The sequence below is a fragment of the Hypomesus transpacificus genome, chromosome 4, assembly GCF_021917145.1.
Source record: "Hypomesus transpacificus isolate Combined female chromosome 4, fHypTra1, whole genome shotgun sequence".
NCBI classification, from domain to species: domain Eukaryota; kingdom Metazoa; phylum Chordata; class Actinopteri; order Osmeriformes; family Osmeridae; genus Hypomesus; species Hypomesus transpacificus.
Genome location: NC_061063.1, coordinates 1,650,844 through 1,662,914, shown reverse-complemented (window position 1 = coordinate 1,662,914; position 12,071 = coordinate 1,650,844). Strand labels below are relative to the sequence as shown.

The 12,071-nt window shown below is 44.6% G+C and overlaps 2 protein-coding genes across 2 annotated transcripts; one reads left to right on the top strand and one right to left on the bottom strand.

The window, feature by feature from the left end:
* The first annotated feature begins 3,918 nt into the window (after positions 1–3,918).
* On the top strand, positions 3,919–6,738 carry rps18 (ribosomal protein S18). Its single transcript, XM_047019247.1, has 6 exons — positions 3,919–4,001; positions 4,623–4,721; positions 4,879–4,965; positions 5,393–5,494; positions 5,666–5,757; positions 6,614–6,738. The coding sequence occupies exons 1-6, from the start codon at positions 3,999–4,001 to the stop codon at positions 6,687–6,689; spliced, it is 459 nt and encodes a 152-aa protein (XP_046875203.1). The 5' UTR covers positions 3,919–3,998; the 3' UTR covers positions 6,690–6,738.
* A 514-nt stretch (positions 6,739–7,252) lies between these two features.
* On the bottom strand, positions 7,253–12,071 carry LOC124467094 (E3 ubiquitin-protein ligase RING2-A-like). The gene is made up of 7 exons (XM_047019222.1): positions 11,698–12,071; positions 11,204–11,314; positions 10,820–10,980; positions 10,371–10,586; positions 9,290–9,613; positions 8,012–8,252; positions 7,253–7,924 (listed from the first exon to the last, which is right to left on the bottom strand). The coding sequence occupies exons 2-7, from the start codon at positions 11,279–11,281 to the stop codon at positions 7,781–7,783; spliced, it is 1,164 nt and encodes a 387-aa protein (XP_046875178.1). The 5' UTR covers positions 11,282–11,314; positions 11,698–12,071; the 3' UTR covers positions 7,253–7,780.

Below are 12,071 nucleotides of genomic sequence, written 5' to 3'. Positions count from 1 at the left end.
TGGATTCCTGCAAAGATTGTGGCCTGTGTTTTGTTACATTATATATAGGGAAACCACAAAGACTGTGGCTCGAGATACCGCAAAGACTGTGGCTCACTGATGTTGTACACTTTAGTAGTTTTGTAGAGGTAGTAGAGGAGAGGAATAAGTCGGTATCTTCCCCTATCAAGGTTGTGGGCTGATGTTCTGAGGCCTTGACTGCAGCTTTGACAATGTCCACGTCAGCATCACCTGATGCATTGATAACAGTGCAGCCCTTATTCTCCAGCTCCTCGATCATAAGATTGATAAGTCCTTGTTTGTTGTAAGATCTGGAACGGAAATCATCCTTTCTTCCCACAAACTCAGTCTCTGCATTGAAGTTAACGATGGGGTGAGTGTCTCTGATGCGTATTGTCTTTGATGGAAGGACCTTCGCTATAACTTCAAAAACAACTGTTGCTTTACCATAATGGCGTATGGTAAAGTCTGCATATGACTGTGCAATGGCACCGTAACTGTCACCCTTTTCCCATGCCAAGCGGTGAACCAGGGAGCCACCGTCAAGGACATAACACTCAGTTTGTGGGATGGAATCCAGGACAGTTTCTTGCTTGACAACTCAGTGACTGCCTGCGCTAGTTGGGGCTTGTTGGCTATTTGGAAGATTTCCTTTCCTTCGAACAGGGCTGCAGGATATTAACTCATAGCTTATTACATCTTCCAGTGAAAACTGTTCAGTTTTCGACATGATCAGGAACCTTGACATTCAACTTTACATTGAATGTCAAGTCTATGTTTTAGAAAAAAAGGAGTTACATGACATAGGCTAAATCGATTACATCTCTGGTTCACCCCAAACAAAGATAAAACCTTACAGTAATCTCACAAAATTATGTATTCCATAAGTATGTAATCATGTCAGTCCAATGGATTCATAGACCCATAAAACATGGGGTTAGACACCAAGATTACTTGGATAGGTCAAATAATGAAGGAGTTAGGATATTTTAAGGGCTTCCAGCCCATCTTGGATGCCAATCTTGAAAATTACACCTTTCTAGTGGTCAAACTTTGTCAAACTTTTTGTATGTTATTTATAGGCGGCTGCATATATGAAAAAACAAACACCTAACCCTAAAAAAATTCTAACAAAAGGTTTCTCAGCTGTTTTTTTGTATTAGTTGTCCTAAATAACATACAAAACGTTTACCAAAGTTTGATTGTAATTTTCAAGATTGGCATCCAAGATGGGTTGGAAGCCCTTAAAATATCCTCCACCAAGATCACCAAGATTACTTGGATAGGTCAAATAATGAAGGAGTTAGGATATTTTAAGGGCTTCCAACCCATCTTGGATGCCAATCTTGAAAATTACAATCAAACTTTGGTAAACGTTTTGTATGTTATTTAGGACAACTAATACAAAAAAACAGCTGAGAAACCTTTTGTTAGAATTTTTTTAGGGTTAGGTGTTTGTTTTTTCATATATGCAGCCGCCTATAAATAACATACAAAACGTTTGCCAAAGTTTGACCACTAGAAAGGTGTAATTTTCAAGATTGGCATCCAAGATGGGCTGGAAGCCCTTAAAATATCCTAACTCCTTCATTATTTGACCTATCCAAGTAATCTTGGTGTCTAACCCCATGTTTTATGGGTCTATGAATCCATTGGACTGACATGATTACATACTTATGGAATACATAATTTTGTGAGATTACTGTAAGGTTTTATCTTTGTTTGGGGTGAACCAGAGATGTAATCGATTTAGCCTATGTCATGTAACTCCTACTCAGTACGTGTTTTTGGACAAATACCCTTTTTTTTGCTTAAACATAGACTTGACATTCAATGTAAAAGTTGAATGTCAAGGTTCCTGATCATGTCAAAAACTGAACAGTTTTCACTGGAAGATGTAATGAGCTATGAGCTAATTTCCTGCAGCCCTGTTCGAAGGAAAGGAAATCTTCCAAATAGCCAACAAGCCCCAACTAGCGCAGGCAGTCACTGAGTTGTCAAGCAAGAAATCTAACAAAACTGTCCTGGAACTGAGTGTTATGTCCTTGACGGTGGCTCCCTGGTTCACCGCTTGGCATGGAAAAAGTGTGACAGTTACGGTGCCATTGCACAGTCATATGCAGACTTTACCATACGCCATTATGGTAAAGCAACAGTTGTTTTTGAAGTTATAGCGAAGGTCCTTCCATCAAAGACAATACGCATCAGAGACACTCACCCCATCGTTAACTTCAATGCAGAGACTGAGTTTGTGGGAAGAAAGGATGATTTCCGTTCCAGATCTTGCAACAAACAAGGACTTATCAATCTTATGACCGAGGAGCTGGAGAATAAGGGCTGCACTGTTATCAATGCATCAGGTGATGCTGACGTGGACATTGTCAAAGCTGCAGTCAAGACCTCAGAACATCAGCCCACAATCTTGATAGGGGAAGATACCGACTTATTCCTCTCCTCTACTACCTTTACAAAGCTACTAAAGTGTACAACATCAGTGAGATGAAACATATCCTGGGTAGTGACTTGTGTTCCCAGTTGCTGTTTATTCACACCTGATACAACTTCCCACATTTTTTGTGTTGGCAAACAGACAGCATTCAATAAACTTGTGAATGGTGAATCAACTATCCAGTCCTGTGCATGCAAATGTATTTCTGCTCAAACATCAAGCAAGGAATGTCATAGAGGACCATGGGACCAAGGCAATGGCAGTGTTGTTTGGCGGAAAAAGTACCGATTCACTTGCCTCTTTGCGCTACAACCTTTTTAGCAAGAAAATCGTTACCTCCTACCCTCACCTATGGTCACGAACTATGGGTAGTGACCGAAAGAACGAGATCGCGAATACAAGCGTCCGAAATGAGCTTTCTCCGCAGGGTGTCCGGGCTCTCCCTTAAAGATTGGGTGAGAAGCTCGGTCATCCGGGAGGGGCTCAGAGTAGAACCGCTGCTCCTCCGCGTCGAGAGGAGCCAGCTGAGCTGACTCGGGCATCTGATCAGGATGCCTCCTGGACGTCTCCCTGGTGAGGTGTTCTGGGCACGTCCCACTGGGAAGAGGCCCCGGGGAAGACCCAGGACACGCTGGAGGGACTATGTCTCTCGGCTGGCCTGGGAACGCCTCGGGGTCCCCCAGGAAGAGCTGGTGGAAGTGGCCGGGGAGAGGGAAGTCTGGGCCTCCCTGTTGAGGTTGCTGCCCCCGCGACCCGACCCCCGGAAAAGCGGTAGATGACGAGACGAGAGACGAGACGAGACCACAGAAACCACCAACACAGGGCAAAACTATATGAGAAAGGAAAAATATGCAATAACTTGAGGGAAATTGTACTTACTTTCGCATAAATATGCTTGTAACCAATTGCTTTAATATATACAAATATATATATGCTCATTAGAATACAGGCACCAGTATTCCTGGTTTAGGAGGAATACAAAGGAGAAATTGTCATTTTAAGGACCTGACGGCCGCCATTTTAAAAATGGGGCCTTTCTTGGAGTCAAACTTTGGTAAACTTTTAGGATGTTTTAAGTACATCTGATACTACTATAAACCACTGAGAAACCTTTTGTTAGAATTGTTTTGGGGTCAATCCATATTTGCAGCTGACTAGCTGTTAATACTTGCCATATTTACGAAGTCGAAGCAAGGAGTAGGCTCAGAGCCTGTTTAAGGATTTATCCTTTATTAGACATTCTCTGGTAGGCTACAACTAGAAAGCAGTTACGTTCAAAACTACAGTGTGTAACCTATCTTCCCCCTTAAAAAGTGATTGTTTTCGAAGATGTCAAGAAAAAGGTTTAAGGATACTGTATAATTGTTGTTGTTGTATATTTTATTTTTATCGATTTATCGATAGCTATTTTAAATGTTTTTGTATTATGTGTTGTCTGTCGGACCAGTTTCAACTGTTGGAATCACTTCCTTTGTGATCTTTCGTGAAAACGACATAAACCATCGCGAGATGAATTCCACTTCCTCTTCGCTCGGAACCTGCTTCCAAGATGGTGAGGGTGAAATTTATGTACCGAAACAATTTCTAAAATCTGCGTTCATCGTGCTTACAAGCATCAGTTAGGATTTTTTTTAAACGAGTATTAGTTTCATGGTATGATATTTGTATGAATTGAGTTTAAATGTACGTACAATTGCGGGAGGATATTGATGTAAATGCACTAGGTTAGGCAATGCTTAGGCAAAGTCCCTTGCCCGCGCCGACGCTGCCATGTATACTTATAATAAAATGTTAAAGGAATACGACTAATATAACTTGGTGCTGCTGTCCATGTCCTTGTGTTGTGCTCTACGTCTACTTTCGTGGCATTTGTTGGAGCAGTGGTTGAATGCATTGTTTTGTGCTACTGCCACCAGCTAGGTTGCTAGTTAGATTGTTAGCCAGCTACATTACTACATTAATAGATAATCTATAAGGTGATGTTCCATGCTTACCAACATGTAAGTGGACGTGGTTGCCTGTGCAGCCTGTAGGTTCTTGACATTAATTTTAGCAAATCATTAATGTTGCTAGCCTGTGGGCAACTTAACTCTAGTCAACAAGTTCCCCAGTTACCTATGAAATACTTGTCCAAAGTTACCCTATTACTTACCTCTTATACTTTTGTCTCCAGTCTTTGGTCATCCCCGAGAAGTTCCAGCACATTCTTCGTGTTCTCAACACGAACATCGATGGTCGGAGGAAGATTGCCTTCGCCATCACTGCCATTAAGGTTAACACTCACAACAGTACAACATTTTGCCTTTATAAGTGACTGTTACCATAATACATGCAGATCTCATCTTCCTGGCCACTGTGTGTTGTTCAGGAGGTAACAAGTGTTGGCCAGCAGGCCCAGACTGGGAGTAACAGTTGTTTCCTCCTCTTAGGGTGTTGGCAGACGCTACGCTCACGTGGTCCTGAGGAAGGCTGATATCGACCTCAACAAAAGGGCTGGGGAGCTGACTGATGATGAGGTGAGGGAACATCCAGCCGTAGGTTGTTCTAGCCAAATGACCCTGGTCCCCTCACCCAGGTCATGTTGTAGTGACCTGGGGGTCACCCTCCTGGTCCACATGTTGTTGCGTCGATGACTCTTGTGCCAGGTGTTATGGTTGCCATGTTGGAAACTTAAGAGACCACTGTACACACTAAGCAGCTTGGCATTTGAACTAAATAGCAGCCTTGATTTTAAGTAACAGAAAGGTGTCTTCTGTGTAAAATGAGACAAAATGTCTGCTGGTGTTCATGCTGTAAGCATGAGTCCAATCTCTAAACAAACTGGAAGCTGTGTAATGGCCTGAGGTCTACGCCAGCCCTATCTGGATTGCTGCAGCTCTTCCTATTGGCTTCTTGCTGCGGTCACTGTCGGCATGTCCCTCACTCCACTGCCTCTGTTGCCAGGTGGAGAGAGTCGTGACCATCATGCAGAACCCTCGCCAGTACAAAATCCCTGACTGGTTCCTCAACAGACAGAAGGACGTCAAGGATGGCAAGTACAGCCAGGTACGTGAGACACCCACGCATCTTATTTTACCTTAGTCTTGAGAGGTGTGTTACTTTAGTACAAAAACCCAGACTTTCGGTTTGTCATTCCCACGAGCGGTTGGCTGGAGTCTGGATCAGCAGTATTGTTCTGTTAGGACCCGTGTCCTCACGGCTGTTGTTGTGTTGCAGGTCCTTGCTAACGGTCTGGACAACAAGCTGAGAGAAGATCTTGAGAGGCTGAAGAAGATCCGAGCCCACCGTGGGCTCAGGCACTTCTGGGGGTGAGATTTCTGCATGACGCTTGTACATGCTGTCTGTTCCCCATGGAGCTGACTCTAGCTCTGTTATAACCCTGTGTTACGGCCTACCTTCTACATTGTGCTGTACAGTAGGTTTGGGCGGTATGAATGGTGTAGACATACCGGTGTTAATTTGGCCTACAATATGGTTTTTGACTATACTGTGTAACCACGGTAGAGCCTTTCAGAAATCAAATTGTTCAGACCTTTCACACCAGGCTCGGCATAAAATTACTATACAGAGCTTTAACACAAATATTGCAATCTATGCAAACGCAGCAAGCAATCGGCTTTACCCTTCGGTTTTATGACAACATGCAATGTTTGGCCTACAAAGACTTGAATGTCAAATTCTGCATGGAAGAGTGTAGCCATGCAAGCAAAGATGCCAGGTTAGTTAAAATTGTGAAATGTTTATTGTAGGCCAACATAAGCGATTTATCTAGCTCAATGAAAAATATTGAACTAAGATTTCTCGTGATCCAATAAACGTACAGCAAGGCTACATGTTGGCTTTTCCCCATGGCAAAGCACTGTTAAAAAAAAAAAAAAAAAAATGTGACACACTTGCGTTACCCCATCCAAATCCGAGTTGGGTAGACTAGGCGACTAGAATTGAAGAAAAACAAGTATATCTCGATGTATACAGTCACCGTCTGCTTCAAAATGATACGGTGATATACATTGTAGGCCATACTGCCTAGCCCTACTGTACAGCTTCTGATGACTGGGATGATCATCGAACATGAAATCCAGACTTCTACAGTCAATCGGTTGTCTGGCTGGTGATTGTTCTGTTTTTAAAAGTACATGGCTGACTGCCTCTCTCTTATTCCAGTCTGCGCGTGCGCGGTCAGCACACAAAGACCACCGGTCGCCGTGGTCGCACCGTGGGTGTGTCCAAGAAGAAGTAAACCGTTTCCCTGCTCCCCTTTGTGTCAATAAAAACGCCACAGTTCACAACTTCTAGTCTGGTCATAATTTCTTCATTTGGTGTTTCAACAACGTCCTCTTACCAAGTTGTAATATTTGCCACTCCTGTATTACATTACATTTTAGTCATTTAGCAGACGCTCTTATCCAGAGCGGCTTACAGTAAGCACAGGGACATTCCCCCCGAGGCAAGTAGGGTGAAGTGCCTTGCCTAAGGACACAACATCATGTAGCTCGGCGGGGAATCGATCCGGCAACCTTCTGATTACTAGCCCGACTGTATGGTGGATGATAAGTTGTATGTTTCAAGTATGACAAAGGTTTGGTCTGAGAGCTTCAGTTTATTGTGTTGCAACTCAGTGGGCTTATACACAACACTGAAGAATGGTAGATCAAAGTGAAATGGATTGCTTTTTATTTTATTACATAATAAAAAGATTGTATAAAAAACGGGTAATAAAAGCATTTTTATATACGTCAGGATAACATAGGTGCATAAGAGCTGACTATACAGACTCTGGATAAAAGCTAAATGTAATTGGGTTTTATATCTTGGAGGTAATTGGTGCTACTGAGCTGGTCCATGATCCGATTGGATTATTATGAAGTGTTCCAGAAAGTTACCAGTTATGGTTGACTTGTCAATTATGACAAACTTGAATATTCTTAAACTGGTGTTGAGCTTAATGTTTTAATATTTACAGTACCAGTCAAAAGTGTGGACCCATTTTCCCATTCAATTACCCTAACCCAAACTTGACTGGTATTGTATATATAAATTTAATGCCTTGCTTTGTAAGCTGAGTAGAACATCCAAATTTATCAACCAGTCACATGTTTCCTTTGCACTTCGCAAAAGTGCTTCAGTCACATCAGGAAATATATACAATTCATAAATAGACATGGTCATGTTCTCATATCAAAGCTAATTAATACAGACAATTTAATTACACACTGAACACACAAGAATATTTGAAAATGAGTCCCCGTCAATGACTAACCTATATGGTACTAGGCGAGGTTACTCGAAGGTAAAATGATCAGACCTGGGTTAAAGAGAATAAAAAGGGCCTCAGCCCTCTCTCTGCTGGGGGGGTGTCTGCTGGGGCGTCTGCTGGGGCTGGTCCTTGGTGGGGGCATAGTAGAGTTCTAGAGGCTTCCTCACCTTCCAGTACTTCTCATTGACCAGTTCCAGGGTCAGGGAGCCATTCAGAGTCTGAGGAGAAGGAAGAGGTGAACAGGGCGAAAAAAAAAAAGAAAGGAAGAACATCTTAGGAAGTGCACGGTCGCCGTGCCAACTCACCGAGAACTGTCCTCCAGACGTGGTGATGTAAATGGTGTACTGCTTCTCACTGACGTTCCTCAGGCCTGCCCCTTCTCCTCCTCCACCTCCTCTCTCTTCTCCCCCTGCCCCTGCCTCCCCTCCTCCCTCCGCCCCGGCACTTTCTCTCTGGCCGTCAGTCTGCCTCTCCTCCAGTGCGATGCGCAGGGCTAGGTACTTAGACAGGTGGTCCACGGTGGCGTTGGCTGTGGTCTTCACATATCTGAGACACAATCAGAATCTGGTTTATTTGCCATGTATGTTATACAAACACGGAATTTACCGTGGCAGGGAGGTGCAAACTAGCCTGACGTTGTCATACTCATAATTCTAGTCAGAATATGAGTCTGAGAACTCTCCGTTGGGCTTTGACTACGAGGCGTGTTTCAAACGAGCCTGGAAAACAAATGCCTCTTCGCTCAATTGGATAGATCTACAACCAATCAGAGCAACATAGTTTAAACAGAAATTAAACTTTTACCGATTCCCGTAGGAAGGACGGCAAAAACATATTTTCCATCGACAAATGCCTTGATTGCGTCTCTCTGTTCCTCTTTCAAAATTAATGCGCTGTCGATGTCTTCTAAAACAGACTCGATGGCAGAATCATAACATCCCAGATCTCCACCGGTAGCTATGTTTGTTCAAAACGAATTCAACTTAAGCGCTCTTTTGTGTCGTGGGTGATTACGTTACTGTTGATCATCTGTCCATCATTGTATAAAGCCCGCCCTGGCAATTTCATTGGTTCGCCCAGATTCTGGTTTTCTGTAGTTGGTCCCCAATACGAGACCCTCCAGACCCAACTTCCCGACCAAATTTTTTTGGGGGCGGGGAGAAGTTGGGCTGGCAGCCAGGCTAGGTGCAAACACTAAACACATACGAATCTTTAATTAAGTAAAGGTACAAAAGTTTAACTATTCCTAAGTACTAAACAATCGAAGAATAAAACAATTTTAATATAAAATAAAACATATATATAAAAATAAGAATAAGATGAAGGAAATTATGCTGTAACGCTACAGCTTTTCCTAGTCTCTACCACAATGTCTCTAAAATGGAATTGTATCTACTGTTTTTATGTAATGTCAGATATTTAAGGTTGATACCGGGACCATTCTTGTTGTCTGTTGTATTATCAGATTTTTGCTTTTAATAAAGCATAATGATTTTTTGTATTTGCTTCAATCAAAAGCGGTTCATGAACCATCTATTCCACTGTGGTCAATGTTTGTGTTCTCCCAGCAACAGAGCCCTCACCTGGTCTGGCTGTACTCCTGCGAATTCACCAGCAGAGGGTGTGGCCTGAACACCAGCTCGATCTCCGAGGCGGGCCCCTCCTTGTGGCGGCGCAGTGGAGGAGTGGGGCTGGTGCGGTCCGCCTCGGGGCCAGACTCGTCGGAGACTCGCGGCCGCTTGGGGTTCCGGCTGGGCCCGGCCTCAGAGGGGGTGTGGCTGGGGGGGAGGGGCGTGTGCGAGGGGGCCGAGTCGTGGGAGAGGTGGGAGCGTGCGTCGCCGTTGTCCTCTCCCCCGCTGAAGGTGGTGTTGTCACTCTCCTGGGCTGGTTTACGCACTCGCTGAGCCCTTGGTGGGGGAGAGAGGCAGAAAGGCAGAGTTAGATGGTGGGAAGAGGCGGATGGAGGAAGGGAGATGGAGGACAGGGGGATAGAGGATAGCAAAGCCCCCACCCCCAGCTCCTCGGCTTGAAGCAAAGGCACAGATGGATCTTGGTGGTATTGTCCTTTGGTTTTGGCAACTGGCTTGCTCTGGTGATTCACTTCAATCATAATATCCAAAACTATTCCCCCCTCCAAAGATTCTGTTCTAGAACCTGCCTCAAAATACTAGCTTTTTCATAGAATATCGTTTGCTGAATACGTTATGTTTGAAACAATCTGAAATGGGGAAACTAGCAAGCGAGTCACTCTACTGTAGAACCAAATCGGTTTTTCGAGCCTCATTGTACCACTGAGCACTTTTCATAGATAGAGGAGAATGCAATTGAGGAGAAGGTGATGGAGGAAGAGACAGATGGAGAGGGGGACAGAGGAGAGGGAAAACTGGAGGAGAGGGGGGGGGGGGGGGTACTGGAACAGAAGGAGGAGAGGAGAGGAAGAGACAGGAAGAGAGATGGAGGATGGGGGCAGCAAAAATAATTCTCAGAAAAGCTCCAATATAACTTCTCCAGATTTCCACAACTCCCCCACCCTAACCCTAATAACGTATTAATTTAGCAGACGCCTTCATCCAAAGTGATGTACGAGGGGGGGGGGGTTTGAACCTCTGAAACCTTGATCAGCAGTCTAACTCTCTACCGCTGAGCTCCGGCCACCCCCCGTACCTGTGTATGGCCTGCATGCGCAGCCCCTCTTCGATGGAAGAGCTGAGGGCCTGCTTGTTGTGGAGCCGGCTCAGCCTCTCCAGGACCCGGTCCTGGTGGGCCTCGTACTCGTCCCGACTCGGGTAGATCTTGGAGATGAGGGCGTCGAAGTTGGAGTCCCGCCTCAGCGAACGTCTGGAGACCAGCTTCTTCCTGCAGGTGGGGCACTCCTTGTTTCTGGGTGAAGGAGGGAAGGAGGGGGGGTTGATTGTGTGTGTGTGTGTGTGTGTGTTACGATATGCCATTTTAGAGTCCTTTCGTTTATGGTATTTTCCATGTTCTTGAATGTGTGGCTGTCACACTAGACTGTGTGTGTGTCAGTTAGTGTGCGTCAGCGTGTGTGTGTGTGTGTGTGTGTGAGCATGTCAGTTTGTGTGAGTGTGTGTGTGAGTGCGGGTAAGCGTGCTGACCCTGATCGGAGTGCGGTGACGATGCAGTCGGAGCAGAAGCGGTGAAGACACTCCTTGGTCGTCATGGTGTTCTTCAGCATGTCCAGACAAATGGGACACATCAGCTCACTGTGGAGTGAGCGTGGAGACACTGCGATCTCTGTGCCGTCCATGATCGCCTCCTACAAGTGGGGGGGAGACATACGTTCCACAGTCAGAAACATTCCTGGAAGTCTGAGACACATGGGCATTTTACAGATACCGATGGGTTTAATTTTCCTTGTCTAATCTCCTCCATAACACTGTCTTGGCAAGGACATGTATCATGTATGACCTTGACATTGGATGGCTGTGAGGAACAAATTAGGGACATTTGCCATTTCCAGTAATGAGTCAGTCTCATACCTGAGGACTCCTGTGCAGCTCGTACAGGCTCAGCTCCCAGCTCTTACTGGGGTTCTGGATGTTGACGGGGGCAGCCATCTTGAGTGGTATAGGAATCGCAACAAGCAAAAACTGGGGATAAACACAGAAGCTTGCATTAAACGCTACGCTAGTAGCTGACAGTATTGGGTTTAGGGTTAGGGCGGGAGGATAATAGGATATGTAGCTTAACAGTATGGGGTTAAGACCCCGTCTGAATGTATTATTCATTGATTGAGTAGTGGGTCAAGAATTCTGACTTCAGTTGATTGTTATGTCGTTAAATAAAGTGTAATATTTGCGTGATTGCTGAATTGCGATTGGTGGATCCTGGCTACGCAGGTCGTTGAAAAAAAAACCGATGTGAATTATTTATGCAATCTATGCAAAAGACGCATAGGCAAGTGTCATGACAAGCGAAATAATAATGTAGCCTTAATTTTGGGACTGCTGCTGCTCATATTCACCACACTCACCCCACGGATTGGACGTACAGCTGGCCTGCGAGTCGCCTCCTTGTCACACGTACTCGCTAGTTACGAACTACTAACACAGTAGTACTGGTTCAGAAGCCAGAAAAGATGTTGACAAACTCGTCACTCAATTGCCAGCTCTGTGTAAAGGCAAAAACTCTCCCAAATACACAGCTCGAAGAACTTGCTCTCGTTCATGTAGAGAAAGAAAGAAGGCAGAGTTTAGAGATCAATTTACAGTACCACAGTAGCCATCTTCCGCCGGGTACTGCTAGCAGCAGCAACATAATACCATGGGTCGGATACAACATACAGGGTTGCCAGATTTGATAGCATCCCCCTATCTAATGGAATTGTGTTATTCACAACAATTTTAT

What these genes read in the sequence shown, in the direction of transcription:
- LOC124467094 (XM_047019222.1), bottom strand. Translation starts at nt 11,281, where the DNA reads ATGGCTGCCCCCGTCAACATCCAGAACCCCAGTAAGAGCTGGGAGCTG. An exon ending in AGCTGCACAGGAGTCCTCAG is followed by an intron (nt 10,981 to 11,203) that starts GTATGAGACTGA and finishes CCCCACTTGTAG; the next exon opens with GAGGCGATCATGGACGGCAC. An exon ending in CGCATGCAGGCCATACACAG is followed by an intron (nt 9,614 to 10,370) that starts GTACGGGGGGTG and finishes TCCCCCACCAAG; the next exon opens with GGCTCAGCGAGTGCGTAAAC.
- rps18 (XM_047019247.1), top strand. An exon ending in TCGCCATCACTGCCATTAAG is followed by an intron (nt 4,722 to 4,878) that starts GTTAACACTCAC and finishes TCCTCCTCTTAG; the next exon opens with GGTGTTGGCAGACGCTACGC. An exon ending in GGGCTCAGGCACTTCTGGGG is followed by an intron (nt 5,758 to 6,613) that starts GTGAGATTTCTG and finishes CTCTTATTCCAG; the next exon opens with TCTGCGCGTGCGCGGTCAGC.